Source organism: Thalassophryne amazonica, chromosome 13 (assembly GCF_902500255.1).
Source record: "Thalassophryne amazonica chromosome 13, fThaAma1.1, whole genome shotgun sequence".
Lineage (NCBI taxonomy): Eukaryota > Metazoa > Chordata > Actinopteri > Batrachoidiformes > Batrachoididae > Thalassophryne > Thalassophryne amazonica.
In genome coordinates, this window is record NC_047115.1 from 14,693,353 (window position 1) to 14,716,114 (window position 22,762).

The 22,762-nt window shown below is 40.3% G+C and overlaps 1 protein-coding gene across 1 annotated transcript; it reads left to right on the top strand.

Annotated features, from left to right (window-relative positions):
• The first annotated feature begins 12,049 nt into the window (after nt 1-12,049).
• Nucleotides 12,050-22,374, top strand: fbxo5 (F-box protein 5). The gene is made up of 6 exons (XM_034184896.1): nt 12,050-12,170; nt 12,789-13,409; nt 13,756-13,926; nt 15,030-15,120; nt 17,043-17,276; nt 21,976-22,374. Exons 2-6 carry the CDS (start codon nt 12,811-12,813, stop codon nt 22,234-22,236), a joined length of 1,356 nt encoding a protein of 451 aa, XP_034040787.1. The 5' UTR covers nt 12,050-12,170; nt 12,789-12,810; the 3' UTR covers nt 22,237-22,374.
• Nucleotides 22,375-22,762: the final 388 nt, after the last annotated feature.

Sequence of the window (22,762 nt, forward strand, 5' to 3'; positions counted from 1 at the left end):
TCATCCATGTCTTATATCTGTAAGACAATCCTGCAGTTTAGCTAATTGGTGTGTGTCCTCTAGCTTCATGGATAGATATAGCTGGGTATCATCTGCGTAACAATGAAAATTTAAGCAATGCCGTCTAATAATACTGCCTAAGGGAAGCATGTATAAAGTGAATAAAATTGGTCCTAGCACAGAACCTTATGGAACTCCATAATTAACCTTAGTCTGTGAAGAAGATTCCCCATTTACATGAACAAATTGTAATCTATTAGATAAATATGATTCAAACCACCACAGCGCAGTGCCTTTAATACCTATGGCATGCTCTAATCTCTGTAATAAAATTTTATGGTCAACAGTATCAAAAGCAGCACTGAGGTCTAACAAAACAAGCACAGAGATGAGTCCACTGTCTGAGGCCATAAGATCATTTGTAACCTTCACTAATGCTGTTTCTGTACTATGATGAATTCTAAAACCTGACTGAAACTCTTCAAATAGACCATTCCTCTGCAGATGATCAGTTAGCTGTTTTACAACTACCCTTTCAAGAATTTTTGAGAGAAAAGGAAGGTTGGAGATTGGCCTATAATTAGCTAAGATAGCTGGGTCAAGTGATGACTTTTTAAGTAATGGTTTAATTACTGCCACCTTAAAAGCCTGTGGTACATAGCCAACTAATAAAGATAGATTGATCATATTTAAGATCGAAGCATTAAATAATGGTAGGGCTTCCTTGAGCAGCCTGGTAGGAATGGGGTCTAATAGACATGTTGATGGTTTGGAGGAAGTAACTAATGAAAATAACTCAGACAGAACAGTCGGAGAGAAAGAGTCTAACCAAATACCGGCATCACTGAAAGCAGCCAAAGATAAGGATACGTCTTTGGGATGGTTATGAGTAATTTTTTCTCTAATAGTTAAAATTTTATTAGCAAAGAAAGTCATGAAGTCATTACTAGTTAAAGTTAAAGGAATACTCGGCTCAATAGAGCTCTGACTCTTTGTCAGCCTGGCTACAGTGCTGAAAAGAAACCTGGGGTTCTTATTTTCTTCAATTAGTGATGAGTAGTAAGATGTCCTAGCTTTACGGATTGCTTTTTTATAGAGCAACAGACTCTTTTTCCAGGCTAAGTGAAGATCTTCTAAATTAGTGAGACGCCATTTCCTCTCCAACTTACGGGTTATCTGCTTTAAGCACCACGGAGTCAGGCACTTCTGATTTAAAGCTCTCTTTTTCAGAGGAGCTACAGCATCCAAAGTTGTCTTCAATGAGGATGTAAAACTATTGACAAGATACTCTATCTCACTTACAGAGTTTAGGTAGCTACTCTGCACTGTGTTGGTATATGGCATTAGAGAAAATAAAGAAGGAATCATATCCTTAAACCTAGTTACAGCGCTTTCTGAAAGACTTCTAGTGTAATGAAACTTATTCCCCACTGCTGGGTAGTCCATCAGAGTAAATGTAAATGTTATTAAGAAATGATCAGACAGAAGGGAGTTTTCAGGGAATACTGTTAAGTCTTCAATTTCCATACCATAAGTCAGAACAAGATCTAAGATATGATTAAAGTGGTATATAGCGCCAAATCACAACAGAGTTGCCTCAAGGTGCTTCACACAGGTAAGGACTAACCTTACTAACCCCCAGAGTAGCAGTAGTAAGGAAAAACTCCGTCTGAGGAAGAAACCTCAAGCAGACCACACTCAAAAGGGTGACCCTCTGCTTGGGCCATGCTACAGACATAAATTACAGAACAATTCACAGACAAATATACAAGAAATGCTGTTTGTGCACAGGACAGGAGGGTCGCCAACACAAATACAACTCCCATCTCTGGATGGAGCTGCACCTTAAACAGAGAGGAAAAAAACTGAATCAGGCATCAGAAAGACAAAAAATACTGTAAAATCTGCCCACATTAATCAACAAGAAAAACAGAAGAAATACTAAGGTGATCGCCGGCCGCTAGCCCTAAGCTTCACTAAAAGACCCAGAATTTAGGTAAAGTTGAGGCCGTGGCCCGCTCCAATTACTAATAAAATGAATTAAGAGTAAAAAGCGTAAAACAAAACTGTACCAGTATGCTAGCCATGTGAAAGGGAAAATAAGTGCGTCTTAAGTCTGGACTTGAAAGTCTCCACAGAATCTGACTGTTTTATTGATGCAGGGAGATCATTCCACAGAAAAATACATTATTACAGAAATTACAAAATACAATACATACAGAAAAATTACATGTCACTACAATAACATAAAAATGAACTTGGATATGTTAGTGCTCAAAATAATCCACCAGAACCAAGAAATAGTTCCTTTTTCTGTGTTCAAAGTAGTAATATAGGTACTTTCCCCACATTCAGTCTTCAAAAGAGCTGAAGCTGTGGAGCGACCTTGTGGAGTGACCTGTTATCTCTGAAGTTATATGGCACATAAACTCCAACAATCTTCCAGCCTCATTTTTTTTATTGTCAAAGAAACTTGAATATCTCAGGAAATGAAGTAAAATAACTTTAACCTGAATTTTATCAGTTGTGGCATGTCAGCATAGGTGACCTCCTGAGCAACTTGTTGCTGCCGTCTTTACAAGCAGCTCTGAGCACAGAGGGAAGGCATTTTTAGAGATTTTAGACGTGCGTTTATGTGGTAGCTGGATGAACACCTCGATAAATCGTTTGCAGCCATTAATGTTCTTGGTGCTATTATTTTGCTCGCAGCTCAACAAAAAGGACTGTATGTAAAATGAAGATAAAAATAAAAATGTTGCACTATTCCCAGTGAAAGTAACATGAAAGTAAGTTGAAAACAATGAGGAGGGAAGAAAAAAACCCATAAAAGGTACCTTATACAATGTTTGAGCACCAAAAACAAGAAAGAATCAAACTGATGTGCTGGAGAACAAAACTTGAACATTTGAATCATTTTAAATCTGTTTTTTGAGAACTTTTCAGATTTAATGTATTGTGTGTATTTCTGAACGGTTGATGTAAATTAACAGACATATTCATCTGTGCATCGATTGCCACGAAGCAAACTGGAAAAGTGATTTAGTCTTAATGCTAAAGGATGCCTGTATATGTGCATTCTATTTTTTTTTTGCTTGATGTCATGTTGAATTTTTTTTTTTTTTTTTTTTTTTTTTTTACTGAAAGTAGTGGAAAACCTTTTTATTTGATTTTATGTTAAACCCTAAATGCTAACTTATTGGTATTTTCCATGTCACTGTGTGCAAATTAAAACTGCCAGTCTCTGTCTGATGAAATCAGGATTTTATGTCTGAAATAAATCATGTGGCCATTGTGGTACTACATCTGTGGTCAGATGTGTTGCTGCAACGGAAACAAATGTGTTCCTGAGCTGCCTGATTTTTCTGACAGGAGGTGTCTTGTGAGTGTTGGGTGGAATGCTGAGAACAGTCAGCTCTCTGTATTTCTTCACGATGTCTTACAGTAACTGTGATGTATGATGTAAGTCTCAGCATCCTGTCAAAGACGGGACCCACAGCAGCAGGATACAACATGGAGGTCAAAGTTTGATTTTACACTACAAACTGTTGTTTCTGTGTAAGCTCTCAGTTGTCCAGGTGGTTTCCATAGTAGAGAAGCTTGAATCTTCGACTGGACTGGGTAGTAGTATTTTCTTAAGAGTCAAGACAGAAGTCAGAGTACCAGAGCAAGAATTTTAGCTGAGGAAGCTTCTGAGATTTGAAGCGAAACGTCCTCGCGTCAAGCAACCCAGTCCAGTCGAAGATTCAAGCTTCTCTACTATACGAACTGTGTTCTTGGACAAAACAATATCTCTGCATTGTCCCAGTGCACACAGCTATAAGTGGGCACCTTGGCTGGAGAAGTAACCTGCAATTAACTGGCGTTCCATCTGGGGGTGGCGGCTGTGGACTCCCATCCATGTCCCACGCTGCGTTATGCAAGGCTAAGAGCTGGCACCAATGGGCCTCATCTTTTAGTTTTGCTTAAAAAAAAAAAAAAAGTTTGCAGACTGACCTGTGTGTTGATGTGTTGTAAAAACCTACAACAGCGCCCCCCCAAACAAAACTTTAAAAAATAGAAAGCAGTGTATTAAAGTGTTAAGTGAACTTTTCATGTCCTGTCCTTTGAGTGTCTGTTATTTTGGTTTCTGATGACCTTGAGGTATCTTGGGTATATTTTTGGGCTGTTTTAACACAGATCAGCCATAACATTAGACTACTGACTGGTAATGCGAATAACACAGATGATCTTTTTACAGTGGCACCAACAGTGGGTGGAACAGATTAGACAGCAAGTTAATATTTTGTTAATGAAGTTGAATTTTTTTCAGCACGCACAGACCCAAAATAGAAAAGAAAACTCAAAGAAAACAATCCAGCAATGTACCCATGTGCCCAAAAGGCTGTATGCAGAAGCAAAAGCTTCTAAACGCCCACCTGACTTTTGGTAAATGTGCATGGAGTAGACAGTTCTCAAAAACTGAGTGACTGTGCAAGGAGGAGAAGAGGGAAGAAAGACACCCAGATAACCCAGAAGTTATAGGCTTATGTGGCTGTGACTGGAGAAATTATGCGCAGTGCAAGCTTTGCAGATCTACCATAGAGTGCCATATTGTTTGTATTTCTTCATAATTGATGTAAATAAAGTCAAACATATTCAGTGCCAGCTTTACCATCAGAGAGCCTCTTCCACAAACTACCACAAAAGACTCCAAGCTGTCGATGTTAAAGGGGGCAACACAGTATTAAGAACAGGGGTATGTAAACTTTGGATCAGGGTCGTTTGGGTAGTTTCTGTTGTCATTTTGATTTAAAAAGAGGAAACAGTTCGACAATAGATGGCTTCACCCAACCACTAACCATGAGTGTAAAAAAAGTTTTGTTATTAATATTCTCTTAAAAATGGCCAAAAAAGCAAAAATTCTGCCAGGGTATGTAAACTTTTGAGCACAACTGTATATTGATTTATAACAGAAGACTGTCAAAAGGGGGAATAAATATGTGTAAAGATAATTGAATATATCAGAGCAGTAAATTGATCAGTCCGTGTGAACGTGCACTGACTCCCCATGAACGCAGCAGCAGCAGCGCTCACAAACCGGCTTCTGCACTGTGTGAAAACATTCAGCTGGTTGAACAAAGTCAAAACTCAACACTAACGTTACAAAAACTAAAATGATTTAAAAAAAAAACCCGTCAAGAACTACAGCAAAACAAAATACGGATGAATTGAGGTTTTCGGTGGCATTTGTTCAAATTTTTTCAACAGTTTAAAAATCCCGACGAAGCGCCAGCTGCAGGAGTGAAGGTTAAACGATACCAACGAAAGTCCAGATTTCTTGTTTTGTTTGGGCTTCGCTGCCCTTCGTTAAGTGGCGTGGGCCATAATGAGAATTTCCACTATGTAAACATCTGTAACTTTAACTTCAGCCAGTTTTTCCTTTGAGCATTCAGAATACTCTTCTTTTCCTCTCTCTATCCTTCTTTAGTTCTTCTGCATAGGCTTTAACATTTCACTTCAACTTCCCTCTGAATTTGGCCTTTTTTTTTCTTCTTTTTTTTGTCCAGTATGCTTTCTTTTTGCTTTAAGAGCATTGTTCAGCTTCACTCAAAGGAATATCTTCATTGGCGGAACTCATGCCTGAAAATGAAAATCAGCCTAAATTTTTGGAGCAGGATGCCAACAGGTGTCCAACAGCTTTCAGAATAACAACACGTAGTAGCAGATCTGCCTGTTCGAGATCATTTTTAGTGAAAACACTGCTGCATAATGCACCTTAAAATATGGACGTTTTTGCTGTTTGATAAATCTAAAGACACCAGAAATATAAAAATCTGAATTCTATTGCATTATTCAAAAGTTATTTTCAGGTAAATACATAACAAGCTTTGTTGAAAACAATTTGTGCCATTGAGAGTCCCAGGGTTCTTCAGAAATTAAAACTAGAATATGACTAACTCGCTCATTTTGTACATATTTGGGTTACGGAGTCTTCGGACAAACTTTGTTAGTCTATGTTCCCACACTCATGATGGTCATGGTAAAAATTTAAGTATTGTGCAACTGCCCTATGCATAGCTTCTCATTGTACAAATTCAAAAACGGCTACTGATTTTCACAATTTCTGAAAATTAAAAAAGAATGATCAGTGATAGTTGGTTACAGAGACTTTGTACACTCACCTTTGTCATAAACAAATCTCCAGTCTCTGCTGATATGTGCATTAGTCCATAAATATGTTACAAGAATTTAGCTAAAGTCCAGCACATGCTGCTCAAGAAAGCTGATGTCAGCAAGTATTTCCTCTCTATCACCATGGAGACAATTGGTCCACCGCATGACCTTGAGGACAAAAGACATGTTTACATAACATTGCTTGAATACCAAAAAAAGTTGCAATATTTTAAGCTCATGATTTTTCATGGCCACAAGTCCAAGCTGATCTTCTTCTTTGTGTTTCAGCTGTTCCCGTTAGGGGTCGCCACAGCAGATCAATCGTTTTCATCTCACCCTGTCCTCTGTATCTTCCTCTGTCACACCAACCACCTGCATGTCCTCCTTCAGCACATCCATAAACCTCCATCCTCAGGATCCTTCTCCCTATATACCCTGGGTCCCTCCTCTGCACGTCCAAACCATCTCAATCGCACCTCTCTGACTTTGTCTCCAAACCGTCCCACCTGAGCTGTCCCTCTGATATGTTCATTCCTAATCTTGTCCATTCTTGTTACTCCCAAAGAGAATCTCAACATCTTCAGCTCTGCCTCCTGTCTTTTTGTTAGTGCCACTGTCTCTAAACCGTACAACATAGCTGGTCTCACTACTGTCTTGTAAACTTTCCACTTCACTCTTGCTGATATTCTTGGGTCACAAATCACTCCTGCCACCTTTCTCCACCCACTCCACCCTGCCTGCACTCTCTTCTTCACCTCTCTACCACACTCTCCATTACTTTGAACAGTTGACCCCAAATATTTAAATTCATCTAGTTTCACCACTTCTACTCCTTGTAACTGCACTATTCCACTGGGCTCCCTCTCATTCACACACATGTACTCAGTCTTGCTTCTACTGACTTTCATTCCCCTTCTCTCCAAAGCATATCTCCACTTCTCCAGGCTAGACTCAACTTGCTCTCTACTCTCACTACAGATCACAATGTCATCTGCAAACATCATAGTCCATGGAAACTCCTGTCTGATCTCATCCGTCAACCTGTCCATAACCACTGCAAACAAGAAAGGACTCAGAACAGATCCTTGGTGTAATCCCACCTCCACCTTGAATGAGTCTGTCATTCCGACTGCGCATCTCACCGCTGTCACACTATTCTTGTACATATCCTGCACTACCCTAACATACTTCTCTGCCACTCCAGACTTCCTCATACAATACCACAGCTCTTCTCTTGGCACCCTGTCATAAGCTTTTCTAAGTCCACAAACACACAGTGTAACTCTTTCTGGCCTTCTCTGTACTTCTCAAGTCCAAGCTGATCAAACTATCATATAGTTTGTTATGGTGGCTGCATTAAGTTGTGACCTGGACCAAAGTTAAAAATGACTTTAAAAATAAATGAAACATGGAAAACGCCAAAAGCCCTGTATTATATATTTAAACTGGATTTTAAACCACATAATATTTCACTCTTAATTGCATAATTTATAAATATTAGAGACCTAGAAGTTTCAAAGGACACATAGATCATCAAGATGGTCCCATTACTTTCAAAATTATGAGTCATTCATTGACGGAAAAGGTCAGTGTGCACAATACTGTGCTACATGCCTCGTCTCTCCTGAAGACAGCTGATGACTCAGATTTATGTTTACTCACGTGGTTTCTCGTCTTTGTAACCGCCATTTGCTCCAAACAGCAGCATAAATAGCTCCATGACATTTTCTACACTCGGTCGTCATGAGATTCAATAACAGTGGCTGATGGGATGTTTGCCAAAGAAAACACCTGATTGGAGTGCAGAGCAGTGACATTAACTGCAACCTGAATTCCAGCCTTTTGACAAAAGAAACCTGTAGAATATTTCCAGAAAATGATGACAAAATTTGATTAAAAAAAAAAAAAAATCTGTTGACCAAAGTGGCCTGATTGGAAAAATTCTATAATTTAAAAACACATTTTTCCTCTTGATCTGTATACATTTTAAATTTAATGGGTTATTTTTTTAGCCTCCCAGGTCCTCTTCCATGAAATTTTCTAAAAATCAATTGGAAATTTTTTTCAGCAGTTTTACTGACAATCAATCATATATATATAGATATATATATATATCTATATATATAACAGATGAAACCACAACCTTTGCGGTTGTGATATTAACATCAAAGTCTCAGCTAAATGTTTTATACCTTGATTAATTACCAATCATTCATTCATCCATTCATTCATCTTCTACTGCTTCCAGTTACTACCAGTCAATTTTTAGTAATAAAAATGCTTCCAGATGTTTGACCTCAAAAGCCCCAAATCAGTGGAGCTGTTTGAATCATGTTAGTGAACATACAGAGAACGTTTTGTGACAAGTTTCTCTATCAAAGGTGATAATTTGACAATTTGTAGGTGTTTAACAAAAAACTTCAAAGGATCTTGACCTTTAATTTCTGAAGCCCAAAATCAGCTGAGTTAATGAGGTAGAGTTATTTAATTAACTTATATGACAGGTTTGGGAACAGTCAAGCACCAGTTTGTTTTTCTGTGCTCTAAAGCAAACCTCAGTACACAACACGAAAAAAAGACTTTCAGTCGCTAATCAACAGGCTTTGTGTTACTTTATTTTCACATATTTACTTGCAGGAAATGTATATATTTTATGTCCATTTTCAGATCATCTTTTTCACAGCCATATGCACAACATCCCGTCATTTTGAAACATTCTGGAGAGTAAAACGGTGCATTCAACAACCCTGTAAAAATGCCACGCTCCTCCGCGACTACAGCGCCCTCTGGTGGTCACCATGGAACGACACGTTTGTCACCACCAGCCTTTTCTTCAGGTTTACAAGCATATTTTAGATGCATTATGTGGAACCATAACTTAAAAAAACAACAACCATAAAACAAGAAACAAACGGCACAAGACAGTGATACAAAAAAGTATTTTGTGTAATATGGTTGTTATAGTATTTTATGAAACCTGAAAAATGCTTAAAAACTGCTATTCTGTTTTTTTGTGCAGCTCATGTGAGTTTTGACCTCCTGTGACTGGAATGAGCTTTGAATTGGTTTGGAAGAGCTCACTGACACTTGCATCATTCGTTTATTTGCATATGAATTTCAGTCTGTGAGGTACAGAAGACTCCACAGAGTATCATGCATGTTCAGTCTTTGTGTCCTTTGTTTCTGTCTGGGGTAGAAAATAAACCCCATGCATGTGCAAAGTGACTGTTTGGTTTCAACAAACCACTTTGCATGTTCCCAGTGCAGGAACATGTGATTCCTCACTGGTGCACAAATGTCGATGGAACATTTTGTTTCTGCACAACGTGATGCAAACAAGCTGTGCAAGTGTGTCTCTTATGTCACTATGCACCATTATAGACGCTATGTGCTCCTTTACAGTGGTGTATCTAGATGTGGGATTGAGGGAGCTGCAAAAGCCCACTCCTTTAACTGCTGACCAAAGGCGTGATAAAATACAGGAAAGGTTTTGGATAAGTAAAGGCTGATTGATGATCATTGCTGCACGCAGAATTAATGACTGCAATGCACACCTCAGCTCATGTGACTGAAGTTACTGTCCTCAGAAGATTTCCAGTGCTCAAAAAATAAAAATAAAATTGTGCATTAAAATGACAAGTAGAGAGTCGGTATTTAGCTTCCCAGATTACTTTAGAATGCATGAGAAAGACTACAGAGTTTTGAAGTTTTCCTGTTGTGTGTTGGGGGGGTTTGGCTGGACATTTTGGTGTTCTTTTCTTTTCTTTGCTCCCCAGGTGGTATGCAAACTGATTTATTGTCTGTGGAGAAGGTGCTGGCAGAAGAGTCCTTCACCCTCATCAACGTGATATGCAGCACCTGTGGATGGTGCTCATGTGCAACCTTAAAGACTTTCAGCTGAAGCAGATAATGAGATGGCGTTCTGCATTTAAGCCATGTGTGATTCAAGCAGAATTGCCGGGAACTCGACCTTGTGATGTTCGTTTGTGAGACGCTGAGGACCGCGCCTGGGTTTGACACATCGTGCCTGTGAAGGAGGACGGGTGAGGGACACATGCTGTCAGCACACATCAGAGGTGATTGATTGTCTGAATAAATATTAATCGTAATGTGGTATTTTGTTACGCAGTATATTTGAACATTGATGAGAATTGTGCAGCTCGCTTCTCACTGCCGTGGCGTGTGGACAGATGATCCTCCACCTGTTGTGAGAAGCTGCTCATTTACATAAAGCTTAAATTCAGACCTGAATGTGTTGCTGATAGTGTGTGCCTTTGAAGGATATTAGTTATAGCTGCTGACTTACCTCACCTTTTCTATCCTTCACAGAATCGGTTTGTCGTGTCCACCTGGGGGGTGTTTGGCAGTGAACGTGAGTCCAGAAGCCCCGGGCTTCGATCCCTTTGGGCGCTGGAGAGCGCGCCGTCCTTCACTCCGCCAGATAAACGCACTTTTATGTTTGTACACAGAGTATTGCACAAAAGGGGGAAAATAAAATTTTGTTTTTTCTGGAACCGCTTTCTGGTTATTTAGTGCTGGGTTCAGTCAGACGCAGGTCCGCTCCTCAACCCGCGTCGGCACATAACATTTCCAGGATGGGGAGTGGGGTGCAAATAGAGGGATCCGAGACCAGGTGTCCCACAGAGTCACCCCTGCAGGCAACTAGAAATAGAACTGGGAGTGAGTGACGTGTGTGTAGGATGCAAACACGGAGAAGCGAGGGTGAGATGTAGCGTCCTAATAGACTCTGGAAGCTAGATGAGAACAAGAGGAGCGACTCCTGTCTGGGAAAGCCAAATCTTCAGCTGCTCCTGCTCAGCTGTGGGCGGGACTTTATTTTGATAGGCACACCATGCGCCCAATCACATGCAAAGACAAGCAAGGATCATACTGTTAATTAGCCAGACAACCAATTGGGCTAGATACTGGCCTCCATTTTGGAGTGAGATTTCCCACTCCTAAATGACCAATGGGAGAGCAGCGCTCGCGCCCCATCAAAGTGAGGCTAACGGCAGCATCGCGGCCACCAGCCAATCACAGGCTTGCAGAGAGTGGCCAGTATGTGGCCCAATTCAGGGCCAGTGTCGCTAACCAAAAGGTCCCCCTAAAAACTGGTCCCCACTGATGCGGTTCACGGATTAACGCATTGTTTCTGCTTCAAACTGCACAACAGTCATCACCTATCTCAGCAACAGATATCTGAAGCTTTTGCACAACAATCATTTGTACATAAATTCAGCATTATTGCATCATAAAAGGCGGCAGAAGTGATCAGAGCACTGCAGCTAAATGAGCTGCTAGCTGATGCGTTCACTGCATGTCAGACATTTCAAAGTGTCACTGAATTTCAACTCGTTTCTGCTTAAAACGGTCTTGTTTCTGCTTAAAACTGACTTTAGAATGATTTAAGAGGTTTTACCTTTAACATCTGATGGTTAATAATCCCATTAAACCATTTGATTGATTTGTATGAAGAGACTCCATCCCAGGGGCAGAACGTTCGGTCTGCGACACCGGTTGTTGGACTAACCGTTAATGTGCAGTGGTTCAGTTCAGGTACACAGAGCGATAGGGAGCTGGATTTACATGCAAAAGCACTGGGGAAAAACTGAAAAACCGCCTATTATTTAAAGTTATTATGCTTTATGACACTTTATTTGATTTGTTTGCTGTGGGTCTGTGTTCAGTTGTTCATTCAAAGGTATGATTAAACTGTTAAACAATAGCAATTGTACATTGTAAGAAAAAATGCATAAAAATAAGTTTTTTTTTTTTTTCATAAAAATAAGTTTTGTGTTGGACTTGGTTCAGTTTACGTCGTGACATCACGTCTGCGTGATGACGTCACCAAAGCTGAGCTCTGATTGGTTTACGCTGTTTGAGCACGGATTTTAAACGGGGCGTCCGCAAGTGGCGGATTTTTCCATTTCTCACTTTAATTTTAAGCACAACTTCTACAAGAAGAGTTTGTTCAGCAGCTCTACATGAAGTGAAGAGAAAAAAATACATTCAGAAAAGTAAGACGTTTTGTTTTATATTCTCTGTATGTTATGTAGCCGCGTGTTTGCTAATTCAGTGTTCGTGCTCTGCTTTAATTTTAAGAAATAAAGTTAATGTCACATTTAGCTATGATACAAGAGGGGAGCCGTACAGGATTTCAGAGTCGTCGTTGGTGTTTTATCAGACGAGAAAATCCAATTTACTTGCGTTTCTCATTGCGCGCGCGTAAATTTTCGCTTATCGATATGCTTCTACAGGCAAATATCAGTTTGTATTTTCCCCTGTTCTTCATCAGAAGGGTCAGTTTGTTCTGTGGAATGACCAGTGCACACGTAGTGTTAAAATCATGAATATTTGTCGTTTTTTCTGTGTAAATATGCGTCCTTTACGTTTCCGCCAAATCCGCGTCGCGCCAAAACGCGCCATTTGTTTTAAAAAATGTAGACGGAAGATCTAATTGTCTCCAGACTCTAGAAATTACTTTAACGACAATGTAGCCTCGTAAGCCTACCTATTTCATGTCAAATCACTGCTGTATTAAAAGTGTAAACTGATGATTTTGTAGGAGAAATGCCTTGTTGCTCAACACGTTTGGCTTGCAGCCTAATGGCCCCTTTATTTGTTTCTTTCTGCAGGATTGTAAATTGTACACTCTGTATGTCACATAATAAGAATCTAAAGATGAAACACGCACTTTATGAGGCTGCTGGAGCCAACATCATGGAGAAAAGTCGTGTTGTCTGTGCAGAATCCAAGGTGTTTGACCATAAAACCTCTCCACTGAAAGAGTTGACCCCCATCAAACCCCTGAATCCACCTGAAAGTGTGACGACGGTGCTCTTCCTTCCGTGTAATGACACCAGAGTCGGCAACAAAGAAAATGGCACAAATTGGGAACTTGACAGAACACTGGATGAACACCTCGAGGACAGTGGCTACCTGTCTCTGCGCAACAGCCAGACTGACCTCCAAGGGGAAGAAGAGGATGAGCACAACCACAGGCGACTGTCGTTTGCTTTACCGCTGTCTGATGCTGCTACGCCGCAAGAGAAGTCACCAAGGAGGTCCCAGAAGAAGAGGTCCAGCCTTGCCATTGTTGCACCATCCACTCCCACAACTTGTCTAGGGGGGAGAACTTTGAAACCCTCGCAGTCCTCCACTCCCTCGTCACATCACGATGACTCAAACCTGCCCATGCTGAAGTTTGAACAGATTGTTTGTAAGGAACTTGCTAAAAGCTTCCAAAAGAACAAAAGGTACACACAGTAGGTTCACACATAATGTCATTATCATCTGGATTTGCAGGGTTGGATTAAGCCTGGTCCAAGCACTCTGCACACCTCAGAGTCTTCACTAGTACAGACTGACTTTTTGCTTCCATTTTCAGACAATTTTTTTTTACCATTTCTTGACAATGTTGACTAAAATTGTTGACAAAATTGACTAATTCAAAATTAAGAGATCATTGCAGTTTAGTTAAATATAGTTTTTTAATGACCGTTTCACCTCAGTGTCCAGTGTGTTTTAGGCCCCAAATTTTTTCTTTTGTGCTCTAAGGATCACAAATTGGTATGAAAATAAATGACTCATTTTGTGTCTCAGATATGACTGGAGCATTGTTTCAAAGCTGGCAGAGGATTTTCATTTGGAGCGTGTGATTGGACGCCAGATGGGCCTGGAGTACATAGACATGTTTTCGTCTCTGCTCTCAATGAACATGAGACACATCCTGACCCGCGTTCTGGCTCTCCTAGGAGACATGGATCTCATCAGGTGAAATACACACTTTGATGTACACAGGTGTGCACTTTGCAGATGTAATGTGCTATAGTTCAGAGAATAAACTATAAAACTAGCGGTATCCGGATCAGGGTGTTTGATTGTACTTTGTCCCCAGTCCAAATCACCTAATGTTGCGTATCTACTGATACTGAGTCCCAGTCAACTTCTGTTTTCCTAGATATTGCACTTGCATGTAAAAATGGACACTTCTCCAATCTAACCTCCTCTTTGAGACATTGTGTGTGTTTATTTATTCTCGATTTAAAAAAAAAAAGTGTACTTATTGAGTATTACCAAGGTTTGAAGGACCAACTGGGGCAGACATGGAGTTAAAGCTCAAAGCAATAATGGGAGCACTAGGAGCTGTGACCCCAAATGGGAAGAGTGTAAATGTTGACTTTTTACTCTAAGGGAGGTGCAAATGCTGTCCCCCATATGAGTTTTCATAGTCTGTGAACAAGAGGACAAGCAATACAGCAAGAAGGGAAAAGCTTATGTGGAAAGCAGAACATGTCTGACTGTTTAAAAAAAAAAAAAAAAAGCTTTGTGCAGTGTGACGCAAAGGAAGTTAAATTTCTTTTTAAAACCTTTCTTTGAAATGGTGCACAACTGATGCACCCTGTATCTGTGGGTATTTTCATTCTAAGAAGTTTTAAAGGCTGTTTCTAAGGGTTTTAGTCGTGTTGCATAGTTAAAGTGTGGCAGAGTGTTGATCTACTTTTTAAAATGTGGCACTGTGCTGAACTTGACCACAGCGCTGACTGCCTGTTTGTGGCACTGTGTGTACGACATGAAGCCAGAGGAAATTTAGCTGAAACCAATCAGCAATTAAAATAAATGAAGTCCCTTGATTGGGTGGGTTCCTATTGGATCAGGACCTCCTGATATTGAACCAAAGACTATTTGAAACGCCTGGAAGGGGAACACAAATATTGAAGTTCTTACTTGACTTTTGTGTGCACAAGGTAATAATAATCAGGCTTTTTTTCACCTGCGATGCGTTTGTCAGTGTGAATTGATGTTTCATTGGGGTGATGCAGACCTGACTATTTGTTTTGTCTGTATTCATGGTGTGATAATTTGTGGCCTCCCAGCTGCAAGAAAGTGAGCAGAACATGGCGGAAGATCATCTGTGAAGACAGAGCAGCTCTGAGGAGGTGTGAGCAGGCTGAGCAGGCACTCGCGGTGAGAAAACATGCAAACGCATACATGTAATCGCATAAAATAGTCATTTTAAGAAATAGCATGTGCTGTGTATGATTGTAACTTAGTGTTTCTGGGCATTCCTGGGATTCTTCTCCCCCACCCACTTAACTTGTTAATAACAACCACACCCTGCATGCACATGAGGGAGTGGACGATCTCAAGTCTACAACCCCTGGCAAAAATTATGGAATCACCGGCCTCGGAGGATGTTCATTCAGTTGTTTAATTTTGTAGAAAAAAAGCAGATCACAGACATGACACAAAACTAAAGTCATTTCAAATGGCAACTTTCTGGTTTTAAGAAACACTATAAGAAATCAAGAAAAAAAGATTGTGGCAGTCAGTAACGGTTACTTTTTTAGACCAAGCAGAGGAAAAAAATATGGACTCACTCAATTCTGAGGAATAAATTATGGAATCACCCTGTAAATTTTCATCCCCAAAACTAACACCTGCATCAAATCACATCTGCTTGTTAGTCTGCATCTAAAAAGGAGTGATCACACCTTGGAGAGCTGTTGCACCAAGTGGACTGACATGAATCATGGCTCCAACACGAGAGATGTCAATTGAAACAAAGGAGAGGATTATCAAACTCTTAAAAGAGAGTAAATCATCATGCAATGTTGCAAAAGATGTTGGTTGTTCAGTCAGCTGTGTCTAAACTCTGGACCAAATACAAACAACATGGGAAGGTTGTTAAAGGCAAACATACTGGTAGACCAAAGAAGACATCAAAGCATCAAGACAGAAAACTTAAAGCAATATGTCTCAAAAATCGGAAATGCACAACAAAACAAATAAGGAACGAATGGGAGGAAACTGGAGTCAACTTCTGTGACCGAACTGTAAGAAACTGCCTAAAGGAAATGGGATTTACATACAGAAAAGCTAAACGAAAGCCATCATTAACACCTAAACAGAAAAAAACAAGGTTACAATGGGCTAAAGAAAAGTGGACTGGGGATGACTGGATGAAAGTCATATTCAGTGATGAATCTCGAATCTGCATTGGGCAAGGTGATGATGCTGGAACTTTTGTTTGGTGCCGTTCCAATGAGATTTATAAAGATGACTGCCTGAAGAGAACATGTAAATTTCCAGAGTCACTGATGATATGGGGCTGCATGTCAGGTAAAGGCACTGGGGAGATGGCTGTCATTACATCATCAATAAATGCACAAGTTTACGTTGATATTTTGGACACTTTTCTGATGTTTGAGGATGATGAAATCATTTTTCAAGAAGATAATGCATCTTGCCATAGAGCAAAAACTGAAAACATTCCTTGCAAAAAGACATAGGGTCAATTTCATGACATAGGGTCAATGTCAATGAGCAGATGTGATTTGATGCAGGTGTTAGTTTTGGGGATGGAAATTTACAGGGTGATTCCATAATTTATTCCTCAGAATTGAGTGAGTCCATATTTTTTTTTCCTCTGCTTGGTCTAAAAAAGTAACCGTTACTGACTGCCACAATCTTTTTTTCTTGATTTCTTATAGTGTTTCTTAAAGCCAGAAAGTTGCCATTTGAAATGATTTTAGTTTTGTGTCATGTCTGTGATCTGCTTTTTTTTCTACAAAATTAAACAGAATGAGCATCCTCCGAGGCCGGTGATTCCATAATTTTTGCCAGGGGTTGTATATGTACCTGAAACTGCAGCCTCTACTGAAACAGTTCAGAGAACTTCACTGCACAACAACCTGATATTTAAATGCATGTTGTGTAATTTCCATTCAACCAAAGACTCAGTCCAAATATTTGTGGTCCTCATTGTGTCATACACTAACATACACTGTGGAATGAGAAAATCCAGTGTTGAGAGGTGTGAACTTAGACTGGACTTGTAAACAAAATGAAAGAAACTGATGCCAAATGTCTCCCTTCCCTGCCTTCAGGAGTCGGGTAGCACGCGGAGGCCGGCGGGTTGTACACTGACGAGAGATGTGGCCGTGTCGAGGGTCGTGCTATCAAGCATGCAGACCCTGGCCTCCACGAGCAAGTCAACATCATCTTCGTCCGCACCCTCATCATCGTCCATCGTGAGCTGCAGGGTCAACAGACGAGCCACTTCCTCACAAAAAAGCAACACGCCGAACGCCCCGAATTCACGCTTTGATCAGTTTGTGCAGGTAAGTGTGGCGGTTTGCAGGCCTCTTCCTAACCTGTTTGAGTATTACAACTTTTGGTTAATTTTGGAGGTTGTCTGCATTAGTCCTTGTTTAAAAAGCTCAAGCCAGAAAAAGATTTGGATATTTTTCTTTAACAATTTGTCTAAACTAAATTTAAGTCCGGTAGGGTGCTCTGGTGCTGCGTGTCACCTCATCCACCACACTACAGGACAGTCTTGGTCCCTGAATGGCAACTGCCAATCTATCCTGACCTTTTGAAAAGGGGAGTGGTGCATGCAGTCACAGGGCCACAAAAGTGAACCTCTCATGCAGGGCTGTGGAAACTCCGGATCCGCAGGATTCCGTGGATTTCATCATGGGGGGGGGGGGGGGGGTGTTAGTGACGTACTCTTTAATCGTGAACATCACTGAGTTTTTAAAATGCTTATCGCAAAGTGTTCTCTTTTTTTTTTTTTTTCTTTTTTTTACGATACCGTCTAAGTTTTATATGTCCGCGGACACTGATCTGTGTGTTACAGATACAAATAAGTTTCTTCCGTTCCACAGAGGTTCACGAAAGAAAAATGCCACTCAAAGTGTAGCTGTTATGATAGTTGTTGTAAAGCAGGACTGGTTGGTTGCTACGGCAACACTGACTCCTGTGCGACGCTTAAGCTAAACTTAGCATGTGGACATCCCAAACTTTTAGAGTTTTCAAGTTTTTAAAAGATTTGTGCAGCATGTCTGTCACGGACCGATGTCGCACAGAGAGAAGATGGCGAGAAAGACTGTTTGACAAAGTCTTATAAGAACAAGAATCTGTGGAATCGTTGCTGGCTTCATCAACACACCTGAAAGCTAAATGAAACGGGAAAAGTGAACTGTGCTTTCTCAGGAAACGCGATAAGAATTTTTCTCTCTGGGAAAATAAACATTCTGATGTTCAAACAGGATTTTAGACAAGATTATGTGACTTTTTTCACTAATCGAGACTTTTTCATTTTAAAAAAGACATTGTGGCTTTGAATGGATTTAGGCTGCATGAATTTACACAAAAATAAAGTGACTTTTTACTATATGGTATGTTGATATTTTACCATGATTTTCCAAATATTCTACAAGCTTTAGTTGTGGTTTTTGAAATGCTGTAACAGTCTTTTCAGTCTTCATAAATGTCATGTAGTTTAATTGTTCTGAGTTAATGCATAATTTGGCTTACAATTAAAAGGAAAATCATTCCAGGTCCTACTTCCACGTCATATTCTGTTATTTCAACATCATCGACAGGTCAAATAAAAGGTTGAATATAGGCTCATTTAAATATCCACTAACTTTGAGATTTCATCTTCCAGGAGATGCTGAAAAAGTATTATTGGATAAAAATTTAATTCTGGGGCCCCGCAGGGCCCTAGACCCCAGCTCCTGTGGAGCCCCGACCCCCTGTAAATTTTCCTCTGATTTCACAATTTTCATTTCACACCCCTGCTCATGTTCTAGTAAGTTCTTTAAACTTGTCCCTTTTAGTTCAGGGTCAACATAGTGGATCTAGTATGGATGTGTATGTTGGTTTTACCACAAGTTTTACACATGGATGCTCTTCCTGACACAGCTCCGTCATCATGGCATCCGGCCGTCTAAGGAGACGATGGATTATCACAAGTCGACGCTCTGGGCTTTACAGTGTCTTCTATAACTGTGGAGGCCAATTCTAGGATGGCAGTCGCGTCCACAATCTTGACAGAGGAATATGGAAGGACTTCAATTTTGATTGTGGTTTGCGTGTCGGTTTGATCTCCTATGTTGTGGCATCAGGACCTGGTTTTCTCTGCCAGCTTTACTCCCTCTCTCACTACACCTCTCCGGGCTACTCTATCCTCAGCCATCTCTTCCCGCTTTCCAGCATCAGTGTTACAGTTTCATGTCTCTCTTACACACTTCCTTGTATCTGAGTCTTGGACGACCTCTGGGTCTTGATCCATGAGCTAATTCGCCATACATTGTCCTTTGGTATTCGACCATCCTCAAGCCTCGTTACATGGCCAAGCCAGCGGGGGGGGGGCGCTGGGACAGTATGGTATTCGTGCTTGGAGTTTTGGCTCTCAGGAGGACTTCGGTATTGATGATCTTGTCCCTCCAAGATATACCCATGATGCGTCTCAGGCAACGAAGGTGGAAGGTATTGAGCCTTGCCTCCTAGTTGGTGTATGTCGTCCAAGTACATGGGTGGTCTTGAACTGAAAACCTTCTGTTTTGAAAGAGAGGACTTTACTTATGGTCTGAAGTGGGGGAAATTGATAGAAAAAAATATAACACTGGTCAACACAATTTTTCTTGCCTGGAGTTTTTCCAACAGGTTTTGGGTCATGGGTGTGGGGGGGCTGAATCCGAATCTGGCCGTAGTTCTTGCCAATCACATGATTTGAGGCATGAAAAGCCTATTTCTCACATCAATCAATCAATCAATCAATTTTTTTATATAGCGCCAAATCACAACAAACAGTTGCCCCAAGGCGCTTTATATTGTAAGGCAGGCCATACAATAATTATGTAATAATTATTGTAACATAATAAATAATAACATAATAAAATGTAACATCAAGGAGTGAAGCAGAGCTGCAGTTTCACACCTCTTTGGTGCCATAAACTGTATTACGGCTCTTGTTTACAATTCACAAACCTGGTTTAAAAACTGCTTTTGTGCACAATCATAAGCAACTTTTGCGTAATACATAAATATGGACCATGCAGATTCCAAAAGATTTTTCGTCTCTGCTCTCAATGAACATGAGATGCATCCTGACCCTGTGTTCTGACTCTCCTAGGAGACATGGATCTCATCAGGTACAGTAGTGTTCAGAATAATAGTGCTATGTGACTAAAAAGATTAATCCAGGTTTTGAGTATATTTCTTGTTACATGGGAAACAAGGTACCAGTAGATTCTCACAAATCCAACAAGACCAAGCATTCATGATATGCACACTCTTAAGGCTATGAAATTGGGCTATTAGTAAAAAAAAAAAAAAAATGTAGAAAAGGGGGTGTTCACAATAATAGTAGCGTGGCATTCAGTCAGTGAGTTCGTCAATTTTGTTGAACAAACAGGTGTGAATCAGGTGTCCCCTATGTAAGGATGAAGCCAGCACCTGTTGAACATGCTTTTCTCTTTGAAAGCCTGAGGAAAATGGGACGTTCAAGACATTGTTCAGAAGAACAGCGTAGTTTCATTAAAAAGTTGATTGGAGAAGGGAAAACTTATACGCAGGTGCAAAAAATTATAGGTTGTTCATCTACAATGATCTGCAATGCTTTAAAATGGACAAAAAAAAGACACGTGGAAGAAAACAGAAAACCATCAAAATGGATAGAAGAATAACCAGAATGGCAAAGGCTCACCCATTGATAACCTCCAGGATGATCAAAGACAGTCTGGAGTTACCTCTAAGTGCTGTGACAGACGCCTGTGTGAAGCTAATTTATTTGCAAGAATCCCCTGCAAAGTCCCTCTGTTAAATAAGACATGTGCAGAACTGGCACACATCAACTGGCCTAAAGAGAAATGGAGGAATATTTTGTGGACTGATGAGTAAAATTGTTCTTTTTGGGTCCAAGGGCTGCAGACAGTTTGTGAGACAACCCCCAAACTCTGAATTCAAGCCACAGTTCACAGTGAAGACAGTGAAGCATGGTGGTGCAAGCATCATGATATGGGCATGTTTCTCCTACTATGGTGTTGGGCCTATATATCACATACCAGGTATCATGGATCAGTTTGGCTATGTCAACATACTTGAAGAGGTCATGTTGCTTTATGCTGAAGAGGATAGTAAGTCCCTTCGGCTGCTCCCTTGTTTGCACTTGGGGTCACCACAGCAAATCCAAGGTGGATCTGCATGTTGAATTGGCACAACTTTTACACCGGATGCCCTTCCTGACGCAACTCCACATTACATGGAGAAATGTGGCAGGGGTGGGATTTGAACCCGGAACCTTCTGAACTGAAACTAAGCGCATTAACCACTTGGCCACCAGCTGCTTGCTTTATGCTGAAGAGGATATGCCCTTGAAATGGGTGTTTCAACAAGACAATGACCCCAAGCACACTAGTAAACCAGCAAAATCTTGGTTCTAACCAACAAAATTAATGCCTCGCAGATGTGAAGAAATCATGAAAAGCTGTGGTTATACAACTAAATACTAGTTTAGTGATTCACAGGATTGCTAAAAAAGCAGTTTGAACGTAATAGTTTTGAGTTTGTAGCGTCAACAGCAGATGCTACTATTATTGTGAACACCCCCTTTTCTACTTTTAACTAATAGCCCGATTTCATAGCCTTGAGAGTGTGCATATCATGAATGCTTGGTCTTGTTGGATTTGTGGGAATCTACTGAATCTACTGGTACCTTGTTTCTCATGTAACAAGAAATATACTCAAAACCTAGATTAATCTTTTTAGTCACATAGCACTATTATTCTGAACACTACTGTAAAATACACACTTTGATGTACACAGGATGTGTGCAGTTTGCAGATGTAATGTGCTATAGTTCAGAGAGATTTTTTTTTTTTGTTTTTTTACCACTGTTATAGATGGTGATACATATTCATCAGTAAGTGGGATTGGATCAAAATTCAGTCAAAGCTGCTGATTAAATCTGGTTTCTCCTGTGTTGCACTTGTCACACTGCTGCATTAACACCATTTTTGTTCTTCTGTCCAGGTCGCCGGTACGCTGAAGAGGGGCCAATCCCTACGTCGCTGCAGACGTTGCGGTTCACCCGCTATAGAGTTGCCAGTGGTTCAGAGGGCCACGTGCACACGCCAGAGCTGTTTGTTTGACTTCTGCACATGCTGTCAGGAAGCTTTCCATGGTTCGTCCCCGTGCAGAGTGGTGCAGCCACGCTCACATTTCCACACTGTGAAAACAGACTCAATCATACCAGGAAGCGCACACAGCAGGAGGAACATCAGGCGCTTGTGAGGGAGGAGTGTTTGATTGCACTCAGTGATGGTTTTTAAAATATGGACAGCAGAGACTCCTCTGGAAAAGGTTTAATTTGGGTAATATTTTAACTGTTACCTGCTGTTGCACAAATGGACCAAACACCTTAGAATCACTGCTGGAGCAATCAAGCAGGTAACAACAAAACAGCAATTTTACAGTATTTTAAAATGAAATGTTTGTAAATAAATTATATTAGTTTTTAAATAGTTTCATATACTTTTAAATAAACAGTGATCCTTAGAAATATTATCTATATAACTGTATTTTTATGTAAGTGTTTCATAAATATTTCCTAAAAATTTAACTGTTTTTTGTGGTTTTTCCATTGATGCACAGCTGGATTGTACAAAACAGTGATGCTCAAACTAATCGATATCTTAAAAAAATGGGACTAAGTATCTAAATGGATGCTAATTTGCAACAGTATTGATTCAAACAGTACAGTCTTTGCTTCCTCCAGTCAACACAATTTCAGCATTAACACACACAGACCCACTCAACA